Genomic DNA, 24,191 nt, shown 5'->3' on the forward strand with positions numbered 1-24,191 from the left:
TTGTAACTGTGCTATGGATATCTATTAGCTAAGGGAATATACTACACCTTTTAAAAGCATTGTGTGTGTTCTTGTACAGCTATCTTTGTGAGTACCAGATTGAGCCTATGGAATGAGGACCTTTTGGCAGGTCCTAACTTTGTAGCCCCGCTTTAATGGCCTGTTTGGGGGTAAAGATTTGGTTTTAGGGTTAGAATTAGTTTTATGTCACGTTAAGGGTTAGGATTGGGCATTTAGTTTGGATGGTGGGGGTAAGGGGCTCGAGAATGCATTGTGCCAATGAGTGTCCTCACTAAGATAGCTAATGCATGATGCTCATATTGAATGATCAAATGAAAAATGACCTTTTTAATAAAGTAGTCTATAGAATCAAATCATTATGGTGTGGGTTCACTGAGCACATTCACAACTACAGTGTGTTCAGCTTTTTTGTTCAGCTGTGACATTAATGAAAGGCACCTCGACCGTAGCAATTACTCTTTGTCCTCTTCTTTTTCCAAGGTGAAATTTAATATGAAGTCCTTCTAAAGTTTCTTTAGGCACACCACCATCTTCCTCCAGCCTATATTGTACGTTTTATTTACACTACTCGCTGAACGACTTCACAAGTTCAAGAACGAGCTCTGCAGGTGCTTCTCTCCGGTCCCTTGAGAACACCTTTATTGTTTGTGCATCCGCGTTTCCTACATCATTGTGTACTTCAGAGTGTGTGACAGAGACAGACAATGCTGCCTATGGACTGCATGGGTCTTTTCAATGTTTGTTTACAACAACAAAGAATCTGTCTCTCACCAGCCGATTTGAAAGGACCATATTGGTGTTTTTGCTTGTTGAATTATATTCTTTACATTTCAGGTGTCCAGGTTTCTCCTCTCCAGACAATCATGTTTTTGTACCTAAATGCTACATTATTCTGCTAAATCGAGACATAGCAACAAAATCTTTCATTTCACCACATTGGTTCATCTTGTGTCTCAGAGCAAACGGCTAAGAGAAGATTCTGCGTCTGTGTCACTGCAAATTTACATGAACCTACAACAGATAATCACTGGATTATCACAACAGCTGATCTCTGTGCTGCAGAGTAGATCCTCACGTTTCCACATGAGTTACTGATTAGCCCACGACCGATCGGTGGGTCGATAAAAATGGTCAATACAAGCTTGCCAAGGTAAGCTGATGTGAACATTTATATTTGACAGTATATACAATGCAGCATAGAGTTGTATTAATGTTTGCACTTTATATTAAAAAAAAATTGTGAATAAGTTAAATCGTAAAATCTCAAGGTGAGTGAAATTTCTTTTTTGGGAATATATATATCGACATTAGATATGTTTTACTCCCTGGGAAAATCATTTAAGTCAGGCTCTAGTTATTATGTGTAACTATAGTTTTGTATGAAGACCAGGATACAGGGTAGTTATAAAAGGAAGCTTTACAGTAAAGGCTTTTGAACATTAAATATTTTCATTATAGCTGAAAATACAATCTGTGCAGTGTTAAGTGCAGTAAAGATGACATTTTTGATGAAACAACAATTTGTTGTTGGATTATCTTGCTGATCTCAGTCTTTGGAGACTGTCATTGAGATTAATACAAGAGGTAAACATGATATGAGAAAGTTACGTCAATAAAGCCTCAAGAAATTCTACTGTACATGAAGCCAGGTACTTAATCAAGCAGAAATCCACCCAGTGGGAATCATTTAGCTGTGAAGTTTCCTCAGAGCAGCTGAAGAGTGCCGGTGAAGTGGGAACATGTTTGTGCACATACAAACACCCAGTTTTATTTTTCCTCACATTTTTAAGATTTTCCCTCAAAACATCAACCAACACTGAGGCCAAATCCACAGGTAAATCACCATTAACATCAAACGGAGGGACCAGTAGACCCACACTGAGCTGCAGTAGACACTGTGATTAAATACTCAAAAGCAAATTAGCAAATTAACATTTATTTTGCATTGGGGACATTCAAGTTTTGACTTTTAACGTGTTGTATATTCACTCTTTGAAATGAATGAGAGAAAAGAGCGTTGTTGGTAAGTGGATTTCTTGTTTCTCTTCAGCTACACTCAGAAATCACTTAGGTTCTGTGTTAAATAATTAAAAGTGAAACCTAGGAAAAAAAGCTGCTTTCATCTTCCTCCATTCAAACCTCCATATTAGGTCGGATGTATCTGAAAACATATATATATATATACTAATACTTTGACTTGCTCACGGCACTGGACTCTCCCTTAAATAAGCATTGAAATCAGAATTTTAAAAAGGGCCACGTGGCTGTAAAAGGGTCGTCAGGGTCCCACCTGAATGTGAGTGCAGGGAAAAGCCTGGTTTTCCCACCACCATGTTTCAGCGAACACTACTCTGGCTGGGTTACGTATGCTGACTGAACAACTGCGTTAAATCCAGGTCATGGCAGCTCCCCCTAGTCCCATTTGAAAACTATCATGAACTGTGTACATTGTGTATATACAGTCTGACATCATGCACAACCTACTGTTTTCCCATATGTAAAATTCAAGGTGCCACTCTGGATACAGTACAGTCAATCCCTATGAGCTAACATAACATGATCCTCTTAAATAACATGTTTAACTGGATTAAAATACATTATGTAAGCAGGCAGGTCCTATGGAGCATTATTATCCTTAAACGTTTGTATTATGATGTTTGCTGCCAATGTGGGTCATCGCACTTGTCCCACTAAACATAATGATCTATCAAGATTTGAAATCTGAACAAGGCTTGTGTTCTGGGGTGTGTGGGCTTGAGGGGCTTAAGCAGACCTGCGTGTGGAGCTCAGATCAGTTATCTTAGATACTCTGTGGTTTAATCTGGGGGCCTCAACGCGGAGCTGAAATCTGAAGAATACGTAGTCACATCAGGATCAAGTTTAATGAGGGTTCAATTTTTCTCCTGACATGTGGGCCAACTGCTTTTCACTGGATCATCAGTCACAGTTTAATGGACCACACTGAGACAAGCTAAAAGAAAGGATAGGCTTTTTACAGGCTGCTCCTGATTTAGATTTTATCACGGAAGCAGAAGCTGTTCTCCAGGGGCTCTAATGGTTGTGCGGTTATTCGACAAGACATTGAATGTTCTCCCCAGAGCTGTACAAACAATGGACAAACTCATGGCTTCTCCATGGCACAGCGGCCTCGCCTGCTGCATACACAGCCTTTAAGTCAGTAAATAGTTCACATAGTGTGGATTAGCTATGAACAAATGCTATTTATGTTATTTCCAGATTTGAGATAAAACTGCAGAAATCCATGATGACTAATTATTTGAAAACAAACAAATAGTCCAGTGTTTTGACTTTTTCACTTTTTATCCTGACTTTGTCTTCGGTTCACGATCATAATATTCACAATCTTATATTTTCCATTTGAATAAAAAAAGTCTTAAAATGTATCTTAAATAAAATTATAATTTTATTGATATTTCTAGAAGAGATTTTTGCTTTACTATTAAACTGTAGCAGGCAAACTTAAAATATATATATTTTCACATTTACATAAGCTATGTGTCAGAATTTTGAGGGGTCTGAAGTGACTCTAGGATCTTACTGTTTCCCAGAAATGCCGGTAAGCAGATTTTGTGACTTGTAGAACACGTTAGCTGCTTCTCCCTGCCTCACGTAACATACTTACGTCTGGTATCAAACTTCTCATTTAACTCTCAGCAAGAACATGGACACATTTACCCATATGTTAAACTATGTTTTGGTACGTCATCACCTCATCATGCCACCTCTTCACTGGGGACTCATATTTACCTGTTTGGTGTGGGAGGAATGTTCAACCGAACAAGATCTTATTAAAGTTTCACAGCCAGGAGCCTCAAGCCCTAGATGATGTGTTTGTTGGTTCCAAATGTTCTAGAAGTTCAATGTCCTCATCTGCCACTTTCACGTTTTACATCCTTCCGAGTCTGACAATGTTCCAAGCTGTACCACAAATTTCCACACTGCTCTTACATCTATAATTAAGTCGGCTGCGTCTCTGTTACACTGTGAGGTGCGTGGATTTGATCGTTCAGTGAATGATTTATAGCCTTTTAAACAGAGTGTGGGAACATAATTTGTGCCGAAAAATAGTACAGTTCAATGCCAGCGCATGTTTCGACATACCACTGAAAACGTTTGTTCTTTGTGAGCACTGCAGGGCTCCTTCTGTTAAGTTCAGCTGACAGTGTTTGTTTTTAACATAGTCAGCAATTTTGTTCTGTTGATGTGTGTACTTGTCTGTTGATGTAGACCGTTCCGAATTGCACACATGCAAAACTGTATTCACTCACATCCACACAGTCAAACGTCCATTGATTGCCGGTGAAGCAGATCTAGAAGATTTCTCTTGATGTAATTACCTTGTCATCATGCAAGTCTGGTCTGCCGCTTCGGTGCATTCTTTTCTCGGAATAACATCAATTTAGTTTTAAGATTAACTCTCAGTGACTCTGCTTATTCAGTATGTGGTTTAAGAGCTAATCCAGACTTTGTTACAGTGCAGTGTTTGTGCATTTTGACTGTGCAGATTACATAGTGGGAAATGGGCAGATCTGCTTGTTTGGAAAAGTTTCCCTGCTGGAAATCCCCTCTACAGACAGTTTTACAATATGCATAAAAGAATATTTCAGTGAGCTTACATTTTTCCGACAGGAGGGTATGTACTCTATAAATCTCTAAAGCTAAAGTCCCTTAGCCACATCTGTCATTAAAATGGAAGCTTTGTCCAGAGCTGCAAAACCAGTTCTGTCGGCTAAATTTACTTCCTACGAATTGCAATCTCCAACCAACTATGTTTGGATTACTTTTTTTTTGCAAAGTTGTGAAGTTATATTTAATCAAAGTAATACAAGTTTGCATTCTTCTCTCCACAGGCTGATGAGCACAGAGAACAGCCTCTTGCAGACGAGAGAGGAGGACGGCGGGGGGTTCGAGCGGACGCTGGTGGCCTCTGAGTTCATTGATTGGCTGCTGCAGGAGGGCGAGATGGCGACCAGGCAGGAGGCGGAGAGGCTCGGACGGAGGCTTCTTGAACACGGCATCATGCAGCACGGTGAGGAAAACAGGCCCACTGTTCATGCTGTCTGCAGCCTGCCCACTGAAAACTTTCAATGATGTCAATTGAAAGTTTTCTTTCTTCGATTGTGCTACATAGTTTTCTTCTGTATGTACAAGGTCTGCAAAGTTAAAAAGCCAATAGTCAGGGTGCTGACTAAAATGCTGACTAAAAAGACTGAATAAAAAGACTGAATAAAAAGACTAAATAACTATGCATAATAACCTAATCACTTACCAATAGGGAAGGGCCTTGAATCATAGGAAATAACTTCAGCAGCTAGGTAGGTTTTCGTTCTTCTTGATGCAGCAGCCATCTTGAAAAGCTTTTAAAATTGCCTAAGTCACATGGTTTTTGACATAGGCAATTATACTACAGGGATAGAATCGCATGATGTGTTCAACTGAGGATGTAGGCAATTTTACCAGAGGTTGCCGGCATCATGAGGCGATGATTTAGGCATAATATAAACGTCCCAATCTAGTGTAAAGAAAACAATTCGTTGAATTTAGATGATCACACACTAGTGAAAACATCACTAGGATAATTTACCAGTAGATCTCTTTCACTTAAAACTTACACATTGACCTTTAACATAGCATCTGCACACAGTATAAGGTGCCACCAGGTCAAGTATTTAAAAAAATGTAATACCTTTTTGCTGTGTCTGCTTAAATGTGCTTAAGGGACCATAAAATCCTAGTGGAGGTGAAAGAATTGAATGTTTAAGGATCTGTGACCCTCAGTGAGAGTCAAGCTAGCAGCGCCTGTACATATCCCTATGTCTCACCTTGACTTGATGCTGTCGCAGAGCTCTACTCTGCAGTGTGGTGACTGTCTCTGATACAGCTCCTCTGGACTTTGCCATTTATAGCGCTGCGTCGCATTTGCTTTGCTCTTTTTGGGTCATGTTATCTGATGACGGCTGTAGACTTATAATCTGATTAGAGCCCTATCTGCACAGTGAAATAACTAATTTATCTCAGTCTGTCCAAATCATGTAGGGTTCAGTCTGAGCAGCGCTGCAGCAGTTGCCAGCCGTAGTGTCGTAGATATGTGTCGATGGATCTAACCTAAACAACCTCACACCTAAAAGTCCCAAACTGGGTTAACATAGCCCAGGGAAACTGGAAACTTTAAAAATGGAAACTTTCAAAGTACAGCGCCCATTCTCGTCCTCGCCTAAATCTCCTTAGAGCTCAGTTTGGCCCCCAGCCATCCTGAACTGACCCACATTATATCTCACTCTGCCTCGGATTGGGGTTTACCAACACTCTAGATTCTCTCTTTAAGTCTCCTCTCTCTGACCTGAGTTTGCGCAGGGATATGAGTTATAGAATTTCCCTGAGAAATACACATGTGGAAAAAGTTACCTTAAAGTCACAGGGTCCTTGGAGTTCAACAGGAACCAGGGCTGTCATGTTATCTGTGACCATAGGACAGGATTGTTTGAGCTCTGAAGCCGTTTGGTTCAGATTGGTTTTAAAGCTTCTTTTTTTTTTAAAACATCGTTAGGTCAAATGTGTCATGTACTCTGTTCATGACACTTCTCATGTTTGACATTTTGTTTAACTCTTGGCCTGAGTCCTGAATGAGTTTCTGTTGTGTCACCACATGACCTGAGATCTGATTATGTGTTCCTGTCTGTGGTTCACACCCATGTATGATTTAATTAGATTGTTTATTACTTATGACTTTAGTCACATGTCCTTAGTGCAGGAGTTTTTTTTTCTCTCATTCAAACACACATGAGCACAGTACATAATACATGTACTCATTAAAACAGATATACCAAACTGTGCACACTCATAGATATCACTCCCCGAAATATATAGCCTTTTTAATATCAATATCCATAAATTATTCCCTGAGGAATTGGAGAAAATGTCCCAAAATGATCCATCTCGCAATGTTTAGAAAAGTTATGAAATAAATTCCCGGAGCTGCTCCTGTGTCCAGATCCATTAATGAATTCAATGAGGGAGAGTCATTTCTGCCCTCTCTCCCTCTTCTGCTCCTGCTTCTCCTCCTCCCTACGCCTGATCGCCCCTCGTCACACAGTGGGCCCATCTGCTCTCTCTCACTTCCTGTCTCCAAGGCTGTAATAGAGCTGAGCATCTCCAGGGTACTAGGAATGTAGTGTTCTTTAACACACACACAAACACACACACACTTCAGAGCTGTGTCTTGTCGTTTCACTTAGTTAATGTAAGACGGAGCTTTATTTGCTTCCTGCTTGCCTTTAGAGGCGTAATGGTGTCAACCTCCCAGTTGAACTAACCGCACAATGATATATGAGCTGGTCACTACACAGAATGCCACACATGCATTTGTTAAAGTAGGGAGGATAATTGAAAATACTTTAGTTTGATATATATATATTGTGTTTGCCCGTCCTCCGCTCCCTTGAGAAACGCATAAAAAAGAGATGAGAGAACGAGATGACGGACCAGTCTGAATTCCTGCTCTCTGCCCGGCTGTGGGCCACGCATTCACACATGTGATGTATGGGGGGGCAGGTCTGGATGGATCCGCATTGTGTTAGGTTTGTGTGTTTTCTGCGGGACAGCATGGCAGTTGTTTTTCTGCACTGTCCAGCTGAATCCCACACAAAGACACAGACTGTACGTTGCAGATAATGCCCCACGGGCAAATCAGGAATATGAGCTGGTGAGAGGAGGGCTGCTGTGTCGCCGTGGCAAAGGCATTCGGCGAACAGCATGCTGGGTAAGGCTTCATAAATCTCAAACTGAGACGGCTGGTGTGAAAAGATTTCCCCTAGTCAGTTTAAACTGAACAAGAGAAAAAACTTGTATAGAAGTTAAGTCAATCTATTACTGAGGAGAGGATAAAGCATGTCAAAGGTCTCTGTTGACAACAGCCTTGCATCCATAGTACATGTGACCTGACTGTGGCCAGTGTGTTTCTATGCAGATAAATTAAAATTAGCTAAATGACCACACAGTAGAAGTAAATTACCATCATTACGTTCTGGTATAATGTGTTCTTGTAGTTTTTGACCAGCCAAAGATTGACCACTGCTGTTAACCCTTGTGTCTCAAATTGTAAAATATAGTTTATTTACATTTTTTTGTGAGGTTAAAGGGAAAGTTTTGAATGAAATATTTACACATTTAACTCTTTTTTTAAAATGTCAAGTCCTTAACTCAAAACTCGGCATAGCTCAGTTGAGGAAAAAAAAAATTCTGACTTAATTACTATTCTCTACTAATACTACTGTTACATCATCTTTTGGTTCAAGCATTATTGGTTCAACAAAGGCTACATATGGTAAATGTAGTGGATAGGTCTTTTACTTAACATTGGTCAAATTAAATGAGAGCAAAAGTCTGCAAAGTTCCAAGCTCTTTGATGCTTTGATGTTTTGATTAAATGTGGGGAGTATCTGAGATAATCAGGAGGATCATGAAGAAGCATCACATTCCTGTGTTTTTTTAAGGCCAGCAACACACAAAGACAGAAACAAACACAGGTGCTCTCCTTCAATGACAATAATGTACTAATTTAAGATGGGTAGAGCATGTGGTTTAATTTCAAAAACCATATCCTCTTACACTTTGCCTCACGTGTCTTCCAGATGCTTGTTTACACTTGGTCTCATGTGACTCCAATGACGTAAATGACTGTCGCTACAAGCGCCAGGAGCGCAAACACCCCCAGAGATTAAATACCCGGGACTTCCAACCGCTCACTCAAATGTTTTCAAGTTCAACTGCCCTCGATCCAGCTCCTCTTGAATAACCGTGACCTGGATGACTAAGAGTCTTTACTGACACCGTAAACAGTACTTCTCACCCGGTGTCTTAGCACTTCACCGTCTAAAATCAAATCTTTTCTGTATTTTCCTGTCTCTGAATTCAGGTAATACATTTAAAATCTTAAAAACTAACAAAATACGAGCATGGTGTGGAATTGCGTTTTATTTTAGCAAGCTTATTGATTTTAAATGAATGTGTACTCTGGCGACTCTCTGGTTCTGCTGGTCTGATCTCTGTCCAGCTGAGATGACCCAGGTCAGTGCTCTCTGCGGTTAGTTTGTTTAGCACAGGTGATCTCAGCTCAGTGGAAAATTTGTTTAGTGCTGCTCACGTGGGCTCAGCCGACCTGTGGAGAATAAATCACATTGTCTCTTGGTTATTAAAATATAACTCACGCTATATAAATACACCAGAGTAAGACTGGGAATGGTTTATTGATGGAAATATATCATTATCTCATTATTTCCATCTCTCTTATCGTTTACATACTGTCTGAAAGAGGAGATTAAATTGTCCAGGAGGTTCCCCCGTCTTTATCAAAATGTATTTATTCCATCCATGTCCGTTCTTTTTTGTCACTAGTCACCAACAAGCATCACTTTGTCGACGGGCCGCTCCTCTACCAGTTTAGGATGAACTTCCGGCGGCGGCGGCGACTCATCGAGCTCCTTCACGAGCGCGGCCGCAGCATCCCCGAGAGCCACGACAGCCCCTTCTGCCTCCGCAAGCAGAACTCCGACGGAGGCAACACCAGCTTCCTCTCAGGTGAACACCGCACCACGCAGACATGGAGAGAAACTGTACCATCAATACACACAGGTTCAACACTGTATCATAGTGTTTTACACCAAATTGTCCCAAGAGTCGGTATGAACTCTCTCATTTTGACGAGTATCGTATCTTAATCTTAATCTTTCAAGCAGCAGTGTCTTGTCGAAGTCGGTGTTTGAAGAGAGGAGACGCGGACCCAGAACTTGCAGCATAACAGAATTTATTACACAGACGTTTCACAGGTCAGACGGGCACCATGTTATGCCCGGAGAAATCACACAGGCCGAATAGTGAAAATCTGACTTGACTCTGCAAGGCAAGGCGAGTCATTTTATAGGGGAGTTGTTTACTACAAACCTAGAGATAAAATGACGTCACACAACAGGACCTTCTGCCTAAATTTGGGAATGTTCCTTATAATTTAGGACCTGCTGAAAACCATCTCTCCTCTTATTATACCATAGGCAGTTCAAGGATAGTACAGACAAGGAGAAACAAACAGAACACATCTGGAGATAATACTTAAAGGTCTGAACATAAGATTCGAGGCGCCTTAAGATAATAACATGTCATTATGATCTATACCTATGCTAGAGAAATTCATTAGCTGGATATTAACATATCATTTATGGTTTGTAACTGTGCTATGGATATCCATTGGCTGAATAAAATTAAATGTCATTATGCTTCATAACCGTGTTCAAAAGATGTCTTAGTGAAATATACTATACTAGGAACCTGTATTAAGATTTAAACCTGATCAACATCTTTTAGATGAAACTTTTAACCTGCATCTATTTTGCTGATTACTTTTTTAAGCAAATATTGTAAAAAAAGAATATAAGGACAAACGTTCTGTCTCCAGCTCCTCACGAGAGGATTTGCTGCTGTTCTTCATCATATATTGTTTTAGTTTAAGACTCTTGGTCGGACACAACGGCAACAAAGATATGACCATGGATTCCAGAAAGCTTTGATGAACATTGTTTCACTACTTTGTGAGACATCAAAGAGAACTTTCAATGAGGTGCTGTTGTTTTGTATTTTCATGTTTACTCAGTCAGTTTTCTTTTCTCAAACGCTCCCCTCGGCTGGTTGCTCGTTTTCTTTATCACATGCTCACACATAGACACTTTAACTGCTGTGCTTGGAGCCACGGTGAAAAGTTGCATGACACAATAAGTAGTAAAGTCATGTTGTTTCCTAACTTAATTTTTATTTTGGTCGATTCCACTTCCACAACTAGAGAGTTTTTCACCTTCAGAAAACTGGGATGGTTCATTTTTAGAGCTTCATAACCAAGCAATGGTATTACCTGAATATACTGCTGGTAGAATAGACTGCTACTGAAGACATTTTTTTTCTTTTCTTGAAAGAACTTGTAAACATCACTTATTTAAAAGTGGTTCCTACGAAAAATGGCTTAAAAATAATTGTTTATTCCAACCAGATGGGTTTGTTCTAACTGGAAGGGTTATCCTGCTATCCTCTCTAGTTCTTTCTCACTCGGCTGTTTTTGCTCTAGTCCAACACCTCTCCCTCTCTGTCTCCTTCTGTCTCAGTGAGTCCCACTAAAGAGATAAAGGTGGTGGTGGGAGTCCGCCGGAGCAGCATGAGCAGCAGCTGTGGCAGCAGCGGTTATTACAGCAGCAGTCCTACGCTCAGCAGCAGTCCACCTGTCCTCTTCAACCCCAAGTCTGGTACGATGACATGCACACACAGAGTCTTAGTTTGAAGAGCATAGCAGTACAGCTTCAGGTTCTTTGTCTTATTTGCTTTGTCTGTGACATTTTAGAATATCGTCTTACGTTTGAAGATTTTATCCACAACACCAGACTTTCAACAGCAGGGATGTGGCAACAGGGTTGGCCACCTGGGCAAATTGTCTATGGCCCCAAGCGGAGATGGTCCTGAGTAAATCCATATCAACAAAAATGTTGTGATGATATATTCTATGATCAGCTCTGTACAGGAAACTGCAATGACTGAAATTCCCTAACTAGGCCCTGTGTCACAAGCATTCTCCTGAAAGCTTTATTAATTTAGATGTTTGGTTCGAAACAAGACTGAGTGCGCCGGGGATGATTACTTAAATGTTACCACTCTATACCATTATTTATAAATAGGCGCATGTGTAGACTTTGATAGTAAAATATTTGTTTCAAGATTGGAATGATGTGGTTTGGAATCATGTGTTCCTTGGGTTTGGTTTGATGTTGGCGCCCTCCGGTCACTTTTGCCTCGGGCCCCGAAAGTAAGGGTTATAGCACAAATGACAAATCTCTCCTCCTGGTATTCAGTCCATCACAAACTGTGACTTCACAACTTGTACAAATAAATATTGATGTGAGTTTAGATGACTTCATGTAGACTACAGAGGAAGACAGACGTGCTTCACTTGGGAGGGGATAATCGGGAACTTAATCATTGTAGAAGTTCCGCTTTAACTAATGCTTGGAGAACTGAATGAAGAAGTGACGCCTTTCTGTGAGTGCGTCTGTGTGTGTGTGTATATATGTGTGTGTGTATACTGTGAGAGGTTTCCTTTGCTGTGTCTAATCTGAGCAGAGTCTTTCACAGGGGTCTCTTTGTACCAATGGAGCTTCCTCCACCAGCATGAGCACTCACAAACACCATACACAATGAACAGGAAAAGGAAGGCACACTCTCACGTGAAAACACACACACACACACACACACACACACACACACACACACACACACACACACGCACGCGTGAACAGAAACACTTACCCTCTGCCTCGTATTAACCATAGTACTTGTGTATCACATGATGGGAAGCTGAGGATTCCAAAAATATGAAGCATTCTCATTAGTCAGTACAAAGGTTCCCCAATGAATGAGTTTTGTGCCTCGTGTGATATCTGGTTTGAGTGTAGGAAATATTTTTTAAAGAGCCCAAGTGGCTCATTAAGCACATAAACTGAGGCCATAGGCTATAAGTGGATTTAATGTTAAACAAGGCTCCTTCACAAATACTCCCACTGAATGAGGTCTCTAGTTTTTAGCTGATTCACCACAAAACGAGTAGTTCAGCACATTGACTGTTTTAAAAGATGGACGATGCATCTCAGCTTCCTCGGGGTATGAACGCCGCCATCTTGGGCATTTGAAGTCAGAGCCGGTGCTGTCGGGATCAGGGTACGGAGCCACGTTATCAAGGCCTCGCCAACTCAAGTGCTCGGCCAGAGTCAGTCTCAGCCGTCAATCAGGACTTTTCACCTTGTTTACACAGCATCAAACAACTAATTAAAACCAAACTTATCATAAAAACACTTGAACTCAAATCACTGTGATAACAAATGCCTAAAATAACAGAAACCATCTTGTCTTTTACTTCAATAAAACAGTTGTTTGTCCATTTAAGTTTGAAGGTGGCCCACATTTACTTTCCTTGTCAGTCACATCACGATGCTTATCAGCGATGATACATAAAGGCTCCGTGTGTGTGTCCTTCACCCTGACCATGGCCTGAAAGGCATTCAGCCAGGAGGAGCCACCCTGAAGGACAAAGTCTACTACGTGATCTTTTTACTTTTATCTAAGAGGAATAAATGATCGTCGGTGTTAAAGTTTTTTAGTTCTTTCTGAGTTGCTGTTTTAATATATGAATTGTTTCAGGTGGCCTAGACACTGTTTCAAAATGATTGATAAGAAATGGTACATCAACACAAAGAAATACGGATTCACACAGACATGCCTCATTTTTCATTTCCATTTCATATGTTCTCAAGAGCATCTTATTTCTTATAGTGTGTATAAATGGAGAGAATGTATACATTACCTATTTGGAAGACAGCAGACTTCCAGTGGAATTGTATTGGGTCATATTGAAGTGAGTTATGGTTAAGGGAAGTTGGAGGAGGGGAAGGGGAGCTGTACTGCTTCAGGAAGCCGCACGCCCCCAGGCCCTTTAGCATGTGCAACTTCTTCACACACACATGCACACGCACACAGACACATTTTGAACAACAAAATGATGTCTTTGTACTTTAGTTTGTGCCGTATCCATTTGTATTCCTGCCTATATGTGTTATATATATGTGGTCATGTCTGATTATGTCCTATCAATATCATGTCTAACGTTGTGTTTTTCTCAACAGTTCTTAAGAGACAAGTGAGTCCAGAGGAGCTGCAGACGCCAGGAGGACCTTTTCTAAAGAAGACTTTCACAGTACGAAACACACACACACACACACACACACACACACACACATACATTAAAACCGTAGAATGTCACATCACTGTGTTCTTATTGCTCCTCAGATTGTAGGCGATGCTGTGGGCTGGGGCTTTGTGGTGCGAGGCAGCAAACCCTGTCACATCCAGGCGGTGGACCCCGGTGGACCTGCAGCTGCAGCTGGCATGAAGGTACGACTGAGAGAGAATCAGAGACTCTGGAATGTTTGAAAGCTCACTGGGCTCCCGTCTGTTCATCACTGGGGAAAAGGAATGGAGAAAAGAAAGGAAGGTAGATAATATAGCTTGTTAAGAAGTTAAGAAGAAGGAAGGATAGGTAAATGGATCGAGTACAGCATATAAAAGGTGGAGGGATGAACAAAAAATAAATCCTTTTTCTTGGTTGGTGACTTGGCTGCAAAGACGCATGTGTGCATTGAATAGGAAATTCATTGATTTCATTTCACTTTAAGGGTTTTTGTCTGGTATGTGCATGTTCTTCCACCAAACCTTCTTAAACCAGTCATTATCTGCTCTTCAAAAACACCTTTATATGTCCCCAAGACAACCTGCCATGAAAAGGCTGCCTGAGGAGGATGATGGGAGATGTGATGGGAGAAGCTATAGAGAGAGAACCGAAAAAAGCGGGAAAAAAAGTTAGGAAAGAGGAAAGCAGGGAATCTGTGGTTTCGCTGCCACAGCTGGCATGAAGGTATGAAAGGAGAGTTAGAGCGAGGAATCCTGGGAATGCAGAGCCTAGTGACTTTAACCACAACATGGGGAGGGAGGAGAGAGCAGGGAGTAAATGAAAGGAGCAGCAGGAGCCAGGAAGAGGAGCAGAGAAGCATGTGACTTAGAGGGGGAAATCAGAAGCACATAATAAGCAGTTGGCTGTGCTTAATTGATCATTAAAGCAATATTTAGCACTGCTGAACGTTTTCATTAGGCGTTTAAAATGGCTTTCAGGATACTAATCTATGATAAGTGTCTGTAATGACGTTGACTTTGAGTTTAGAAAGGAACCAACAAGGAGCTAAAAGTGTACACACAGTGTGTAATTATTAAATCCTAGCTGAAAAATACTGCAAAGCTGCTTCTTATTCTCTCCATGACGGTGGCAAAATTTATTAAAGATTGTGGTTTTTCAGTTTTGAGCAGGACTTGTTGTATTTATGTTATTATTATTATTATGATTTTGTAATACTTTCCCTCAAAACCTTGCGCTTGTATTCAAATAGCCCCTGTTTGTGCTTAGATAGATTAGAAAATGTTAACTTGTCAACACTTCACCTTACTTTCATGGACTTTTTGTACAAAAACAATCCACGAGCAGAGGATCAATTCGATAGCGGGCGCACAGAAGCAGCTTGAGCAGGAGAGGAGCTCAAGCTGGAGCGCAGAAAGTCCATCCAACCCACTAAATATCTGAGTGCAAGTTTGAGCACAAGCAGAGCAAATGTAAGCAGAAGTAGAGGCTCTTTGAGGGGTTGAAGTGGAAGCATTAGAAAATCTGATTGTGACATCTGAAACTAAAAGACCTCGCTCTTGAACAAAGAGGACAAATAGAGAGGATTTAAACTCTGAGTGAGGCAAGAGAGAAGACACATGAGCTGAGAAGTGAAGAGTTGAGGAGGAGGAGGAGGAGGAGGAGGAGGAAGGAGGGGGCCGAGCTTTAATATTAGCAGTGAAAGAGGAAACAGAAAATATAATAATAATAATAATCCTTACATTTCAACACTGTCTGTCAGTGCTCGGGCCTAAAAAATTAAATAAAATAAAATAAAATGTATCCTGCGCAGTTCGCTTCTGCGCAGGAGGTAAATATATATATTTTTTTTATAATATCCCTTCTTCCCTGGTTACTGTTCAGTTTTTTTTTAATTTTACAATGGAAAAACCTTTAATTAGACACTGTCAGTCATAAAAGCGTGCACCCTCGTAAAGTGAGTGTTTGTTGTCTTTGTGGTTGCAATAAGCTCTCTTGCACCGTGTGACCTGTGTATGTGCTTACCGTGAGGACATCGGGCTAACAGTTTTACTAAAGATCTTGTAATTTTAACATAAATGGTTTTTTTTTAAAATTTAAACAAAGATGTCGATCTTTTATGTGCGGCCCAAAATGTATAACCATGAGGCCTTTTAAAAATAATAACAGGCCAAAACCAGTATATTAGCTTTGAGGTATCATCATCAGTATCCCGGATTAAACTGTGAGCATGCAGCAGTGTGTGCAGGTTCGTTCCAGCTCCTACAACGTTAGTCTTGTTCTCACCTCACCTGACGACTTTTATGTATGTGTAATTAAGCAGTAAAACACTTCAATGGGGGGGGGGGGGGGGGGGGGCTTTTTGGCACCACAGTCCAAGCAACAGGCCCGAGAAGCCGGTTAAACCCACTGAACTCAGAGGGCTGGTAGAATCACCAGGCTCCTCTCGTTTCTCATCAAACACTCGGCCCCTCCCTCTACACACAGACACATACATCAGCATTGTCTGACCATAATGGATTCCAGCACTTGTATAACTGTCTAACACGCCGCTCTTAGAGCCACTTCTAATGCACTTTCACAAGGCGGCAGGTAGAGCAGGGCGTGTGTGTTTGTCTCTCTTTGTCTCCATTTGTGCGTTCTGTACTGTGACTGTTTGCACACCGTTATGTGTGGGAACTGAAATGTTCTGTTGCAGTCTTTTCACCAGGGCGATGGAGTTATCAGTCTCTTCCTCGATTTAAACCATTCTAAACGTTCAAAGATTAGAAGATTTAAAGTTCAGACAAATCAGGAATTTTATTGTAATAATACAATTTACATTCAGGACCTTTAAATTCTTTCTTTGAGTGTATTGATTTAGCAAAAACACAATTATGATCTGTCAAGACTGCAAAGAATAGAAGATTGAAGTAGTCTAATGGTCAAATATTCATGTGCTGTGGTTTGCTCCCTTATTGAGATGCTCCTGGGGTCTTGTTCTCTCTCCGAGAAGTTGCCAGGCAACCAGCTGACTCCAGGAAGTCGCTGCTCCTGACCAAAAATAATCCTGTTCTCTGTCTTCTGTTTTAATATGTCACATATTCAGTTTAATATGTCTCTGTCACATTAAACAACCACGATACAGTGAGTTAATTAGTGAGCTCGACACCAGACGGGCACTGTGTGGATTCATCAAAACTGATGAAACTCTTTTTCATATATTCACTGTTGATAGGTTTGTCAACACAAAGCCAATGTAAATAGAATATACAAACACAAATGTAAATCCGAAAAAATATGACCATGCAACAGGTAATACTGCCTCTTCTGCTTGTGTAACTGTTTGGCTCAGATACAATCCGACAACGTCCAGTTTTATGAATCCGTTTTTTTCTTAAAAAATGAGCCACACTGAAAACACTGAAGCCTGCGTCTCCACTGAGCCTGGTGTGTTGCCCACTCACCTTTGGAAAGAGGCAGGGGAACTATTTCCTGCTGTTTCCAATTGTCACGCTAAGCTAAGCTACAATCTCCTGACTTAACAAGCATACACAATATGTGACATCAACTTGCTTTTTTTTTCCTCCGCTATAAAAAACAATTACGCATATTTTACAAATGTTCACACTATTTTCTTTGACCACCTTATCAAGCTGGGAACCTTCGTGCAAGGGGCTCGTATCGAAGCACAGCCTCGGAGAGTTTTTTTCCAAAGCACGACCAACATCTGCATCGCTCACAGTTATCACTGCATGTCTCTGCGCGGCCTCGCCACATGTGAATGTTGATTCTCCCTCCTCCGTCCTCTCTCTATGTTGGTTCCTTGCTCTTTTCCTTTCTCCGTGTGGGAGAGATCTCTTTTTTTTATTAACCCTCCGAGTGCCAGGAGCCATTCGGTCCAGCTGGGCCTCAGCCAAGACCAACAACCCCACAGCCTGAAAGGAGAGAAGCGTCAGTGGGAGAGAAAGAGGGGGAGGGGTCAGGAGGGAGCTTGAAAGCAAAGGTAGAGCAGAGAGAGAGAGCGAGAGATAAATGAATAGCAGTGGAGAAAAAGAGCGGGCATGACGGACAGTCCTTTTGACGTATGTGAAGCAGTGTGATGCATAAGCAGAGGTTTAGATGTGATTATAGTGAGAGGCGGAAATTCCTCTGCAGCACAGGATTAACAGTTCTGGGCTATAATTTTTTTTTGCCTCTCTCCTTCCCTCTATCACTCTTAATCTGCCTTTCCACTTATTCCCTCTGCCTATTTTGATCCCTCTCTTCCGGAATCACTGCGGAGAGACGGAAATTCATGTAAAAAAACTTAATATGTTGAGGTTTCTCTTCCCTCTGCTTTTATTGATATATGGGCAACATAATAATGTGCCTTCCAACATGCATGAAGCTTTTATCGGCATCTCCTTTTGGGAAACATTTGCGAACCAGTGATGTTTGTGTGTGTTTGTGTGTGTGCCTGTAATAGTGTCCACAAAATAGAAAACACCAAAACCACAACAGCAGCAAGAACGACAGCATCATGTTGCAATAGCTGGAAGGCAGCAGGTCTTGTTTTTATCGGAGCTGCTGAGTTGGAGCGGTGGTTAAACGGCGATAAGGGAGGTGGGGCCCGTGCAGGCGTGACGGGAGAGTGACCGGAGCGTGATCGTTGTGTTGTGCCAGGTGTCGTTCAGCCACAGTCTCCACTTCATGTCAAGTTATCAGTGTTTGTGTCGGAGCTGCGAGTGTGTTGCAATTTCTCTCCCAGGTCACAGCCGCTGTCTCTCATTCCTCCTCCTTCCTCTTGATATTTCTTAAAGGAATACGCCAACAAAACAAATGAATCATCTGTCAAATGCTAAGCTGGAGGCTGGAGAGGTGATAAGTGAACACTCTGTCATGAACAATAACAGTAGAGTTTTAAAGTTTAACTAAATGTTTAACAGAATAAGACACAAACTCTGACGTGGGCTTGAAATGTGGTCCTGAAGGAACCATGAATTATGTTGTAAAATGCCTTATCTCGCAATTTTACAGGAAAAGAAATTGCCCGATCTGCCCTCTGATCCGGATCCACACTAAAATCGTATCGGTCCTTCCCTGAGCCATTCCGCATCCAACCCAAGAGGTTTGGTGGAAATCTGATCAGTTATTTTTTGTGTAATTTTACTTACAAACAAATATACAAACCAAACCACAAACAGTCAGGGGATTAAAAATATAACCCCCCTTGGTGGTGGTACTTATCCTCATTACCTCTGCCAAGGAGATTATGTTTTCACTGCCATATGTCTGATTATTAGCAGGATCGACTACATTTCTTCAAACTTGGTGGAGGGGATGGATAACGTTCAAGCTTGATGAGGCATTTTTCAATATTATCGTTAATTTATCAAGGAATAATTTATGGATCTTGATGGGATAATCTGGCATCTCTAGAGGTCCAATATTTGAGTCTGAGCAGTTTGGTGCAGCCTGATTGAATTGAATCTGACTGTTAGGCCTCAGCCGGAGGTTTGCGCTCCAGTAAGTGCCGTTCTAGTTCTTGACACCTTGACAGTATTCCAGCCAAACCATTGAACACCTCCCCCCTCTCTCTGCCCGTCTTTCTCCAGGTGTGTCAGTTCGTGGTGTCGGTGAACGGCCTGAGCGTCCTCTCCCACGACTACCGCACCGTCAGCAGCCTGATCCTGACCGGACCCAGGACCATCGTCATGGAGGTGATGGAGGAGGTATAAGTTTGAGAAGAGCTATGAGAGAAAGTCTCACAGAAGATCAGTGTGATAATAACGCGGGGGACTTGAAGGTTTCAGACTTGACCTCAGAACCACACGGACAGAGAGAACCGTAGAGGACTTGAAACGCACACCACCGTTCTGACCTTGTTTGGAGAAGGAGGACGACGGAGAAACAGTGTGTGTCAATGTGGGTGTTCACAGTAAATGACTCAACCCGCGGGTCAATCATACAAGTTCGAGCTTTTTCTTTTGAATTTAAGGGCAAGTGCTCTACAGAGGGAAAGTGCTTGAGCCACCACCTCTGCAGACGTTAATCCAGCGGCTTCATTGTGACTCTCACTCTTAATGAGGAGTTACCAGACTTGATGTGCGAAGAAGGAAAACGTCAATTTCCTCATTTTGTTTTTTGATTTCAACACCGAACTGGATCGTGAGTCTGTTGCTGGACAAGTCCGAGGACGTGAAACACTGTTTTTTCTCATTAGAAACTCGAGATAAAGAAGTCAAAGCTGAAACGTTCACAATAAGGAAGAAGATTTCATGTTGACACTTTGAGTGACCTCTCCCCCACTTAGTGTCCAACCATGGACTGAACCCTTCTGATGACACAACGCCGCCCTCTGCTGGGATGAACAGGCAGACACAGAGAGGGAGGACATTTACTGGATCGTCACACAGTAAATCACAGATCCTAGGTTCCGGGGTGTGATAGTAATAGTTTCTTTACCAGGGATTCACCATTTTAAAAAGAAGAAATCAATTTTTTTTCAAGCCTTGTCGTGTGAAAACCCCACAGACATTAATTTGTGCACACTTGCTAATTTGTTGGTGTACATAAAACAAATGCAGTGATAATCTGCATGATACATTGCCAGGCACAATGTACATAGACATTATGCACAGACAAACAAAAGAAGGAACCCTGCTTCAGAGAAAAATTGTGTTATGCGATGAAGCCTCATTAATGTGATGAGAGAATATCTTGCAACTAATTGTTTTTTAAAAGGATTCATTTCCTTTTTATTTTAGGGTGACGCCTGTAAACAGACCTTAAACTTACATAATTATTTGTAAGAGCTTGTTTGAGAGTTAATATTGTTTGTTATATTTACTGCTGAGAGGCTCTTTGCTCTAAAACACCCTTTGGAAATATTGCTAAGAAATGTTACACTTATTGACTTTAAAAAATAAAATACACCAGTGGCAATTGCTTATAAATCCTGTAATTGGAGCCAAGGTGTGTCAACCAGCTTTCCTGGTAGACTTCACAGTAAAAGCATCAAAAACAAGGTATTTTATTGACCTTTCAATTATAGATATTGTATTGACAGTATGTGTTCTTTGATGTTTGATGATTATTAAAGAGTAGAATCAATATGAGTGTGTAAGAATTCAGACCATAATCTAGACAGAAATGTCCAAAATCTCATATTTTAATATCAACCATTACTTCACTGATGTTACAAAAGTAATTTTTTCATTTGAAAATTAACATAGTAACTCATGCAAGTTACAAAATTATGAATCTGTCCAGCTTTGTGTCAGGTGACTATTTTGGTCCAATCGCGATGCAGTGATTGTGGCTACAGTCAAAGTTTGATTCGTTTAATTTGCTTAACATGGAAAATCTCATAAGGGAACATTTTGGTTACATCTTTAATGAGCATTATTAACTCTAAGCAATTGATTTAATTGACTAAAGCACTTAGGTAAGGCTTTCCTTTTTGGAATAACATGTAGAATTTAAATATTTATATGTACTTAAACCATCTCATATTAAATCTGACATCCTAATAAGAAACGATAGTCTCCCGCTCGCCCCACAATCCTGTTCTCCTTCATCATCTGTGTGAGATGATCACATGTGCAGGAACCTGTGCAGTAAAATGTAAAAATCTAAACACAAATTTTTTTAAGGGTAGTGTTTCGGTAATTGAAGTTGTTGTTGTATGTGAAATTTGGTGCTTGTGTGTCTGATTAGTTTTTGGCCCCTTAAAATCAAGCACACACTCCCAAGCAACAGACAATTTAATATTGAATTGTCATTTCCCCCAAACAAAGTCTGTAGTGATGTCCAGCCACGCAGACAGGTCCGAGGAAAGTTAAAAATCGCAAATAATTTTACTTCTTGTTATTTGGAATTTGGTTCGTCCTGGGTCTAGATTCTGAGTTTACTGAAGGTTCACTGGTTTAAAGCAGGTTAGAAGTTCACACAAATGCTATTGTACATCCGAAATTAACTGTATAATATTTACTGTGTTAAGTAAATGACTGTGCTATGATGTGTTTATAATGAAAAGATCATAGTTAAATCTATATAATGATTAAAAGAGGAGCATGATGAGTGATGCTCTTACAGTCTGTGTCTGTAAAGCTGAGTAAACACTTGTGAACTGCGCCTGCCTCACTGGATTTGTGCTTAGTTTAGTCCTGCAGTGAGATTATTTCAGATAAAGTAAATAATCTATATACTGAGATTTGTTTTCTATTCAAGGTGAACATGTATTCAGGGCGTCTTCGTTGCCAAACAGTCAAACTACATCAAGTCACATCACACTGCCTCAGATCGTGTCCTCAGTGACTTATTCAGCGGACTGAGTGTTTTCTCAGTGTGCGTCGGTGTCGTGAGCAGTGAAATGCATGATTCCTGTAAACCTGTGCTCATGTAGCGTTAGCTCCAGATTCAAAGTACCTCTTCAGTCCATAGCGACTCGTAGGAATGTATTATTGGACAAATCATTTCAGAAGTAAAGTCCATTTGGGCCTTTCTTTTTAGAAGTCTCTGGTTCCACATGCTCTCTGTGCCGTTGTCCAGGTTACTGCAGGAAGAAAGCTGAACACAACTTCCTCAACTCAATAAATATAATATTTTCAATCTTCTCAGAGGCTGCTGATATTCTCTGATAACCTTCAAGACCTTTTGTCTGACCTGTTGTTGGATGATGCCATAAAATTACCTGTTTATATTCTGTGTAAAGTAGATATTTTACTGGTGGGGGGTTTTCGCTGCATTTGAGGAGCAGATGTCAGGGACCCTGGATACAAAGATTTCAATATTGTTCTTTCATACTTTTTCAGCAGGTCAAAATCACATTCTCACCCGCTAACTGCAGACATTAGTGATTCTTCATTAACCTACAGCGGCGATGCCATCGGACTTTAAACAGCTCATATCTACACTCAGCAGGGACTCGTCAAAAACTCACCCGGCCTCAGTTTGTAATTTCCCAGTTTCTGTGCTTGGAAAATGATCTTAACGGGTTCCTTGATCTCAGAGAGGAGACGGCGAATGTTCCATGATTTTTCCGAGGTCTGAGTGGTGCAGGAGCGACAAACTTTCTCCCTTCCCCCTGTCTAGAAATGCATCTTGTGTGTTATTGTGGATTGTCGAAGGAGCTCTGTGTGGTTGTGTTTGGCTGAAAAGGGTTCACAGACTGCACATTTGCCTTAAGATCTTGTTTTGCTGCTAATCCCATTTGGTTGTCATCTCATCTCTTGCTCTGTTCCCAGATCTGTTTTCTCTGACTTTGTGTATTAAAAACAAACTGTATCAGGTGATCTATGGACAATCAGTGTTTTATGGACACCAACTTTTAAATGACACACTCTGGTTTCAAAAGCAATGGTGAGAGATTGTATAACATCACCCTCCTCTTCAACTACAGGGATTTTTTTCTTCTTAATGCTCGCATCATGAAGTTGGAATGAGAGGGCGAATATTTTCACAACAGGCACAGCTGTGTGTTTTTCTTTTTTCTTCGCTATCAGAGTTTGAATGTTGGTTTGAAGAAGATTATAAGACGCCTGTTGAAGCTCATTCTGATGTTCTAATGTATTAAACAGTTAATCAAGTGTTTGATAAAAATGGATCTGATTCTTCCTTGTGTTTGTGGTTTCCTCTTCAGATATGTTCGAATTCTTTTCAGATGATGATTGTCTCGAGTCAGGATCACATTTAGGGACCCTGCAGTGACTAATTTGTAATAATCACACAAAAGCAGATATTTTATATGCATACAAATAATCAGAAATGTCACAGTTTGGGATCTGTCGGTCCCGGTAGAATAGAAAGTCTTAATATGTTTTAAAGTCCTTTAGATTCTAACTGTCATTACTGGAAATACACTTAAAAAAAATAATATATATATATATATTTTTTAATTATTCATTAATTGAAAAAGATTCAAATGCACCCGATATAGCTGAACGACTATTTAGCATTGACAGTCCCTTGGCCAGCTGTTGACATTCATCCTGGAGTGTTAGTACAATAAAAATTATACTACAATAGAAACAATAGTTAAAATGTTTACTACATTGTTTTTGAAAAGTGTATTGTCCAGGTAGAATACAGTACAAAATAAGTGATGACCTTGTTGGTTCTCTTAACATCTCTTAACACTGCATTTAAATGTACAATATCCAATAGGAGAAGGACAAGTTGTCGAGAGTAACATGTAACAAGTGCACATTTATTTGAAGGGGTTTCAAGCTAGATGGGGGGATTATGACCTATAGGACATGATTCTGAAAATATGCAGTACAAGGGAAATCTGATATGAAAACGTTAAACTAATCCCTGCATGTTAACAAACAGTGAGCACACGCTTTTCTTAGATGCACTTCTAAACATTGCCAGCAGGGGGTAGTGTAATACTATGTACTCCACACACAAATGTTTC

General features: G+C 40.7%; 1 protein-coding gene across 2 annotated transcripts in view; it reads left to right on the top strand.

Annotated features, from left to right (window-relative positions):
* The window catches only part of deptor (DEP domain containing MTOR-interacting protein), a 32,723-nt gene extending 9,335 nt beyond the window's left edge, over positions 1–23,388 (top strand). For both annotated transcript variants that reach the window (XM_053432324.1, XM_053432325.1), the window contains exons 5-10: positions 4,893–5,071; positions 9,436–9,618; positions 11,187–11,324; positions 13,749–13,819; positions 13,912–14,016; positions 19,387–23,388. In XM_053432324.1, coding sequence (XP_053288299.1) covers positions 4,893–5,071; positions 9,436–9,618; positions 11,187–11,324; positions 13,749–13,819; positions 13,912–14,016; positions 19,387–19,509 — 799 coding nt within the window. In that variant the 3' untranslated portion in view covers positions 19,510–23,388. The remainder of the gene's footprint in view (positions 1–4,892; positions 5,072–9,435; positions 9,619–11,186; positions 11,325–13,748; positions 13,820–13,911; positions 14,017–19,386) is intronic.
* Positions 23,389–24,191: the final 803 nt, after the last annotated feature.

This window comes from Pleuronectes platessa, chromosome 10 (assembly GCF_947347685.1).
Source record: "Pleuronectes platessa chromosome 10, fPlePla1.1, whole genome shotgun sequence".
NCBI lineage: Eukaryota > Metazoa > Chordata > Actinopteri > Pleuronectiformes > Pleuronectidae > Pleuronectes > Pleuronectes platessa.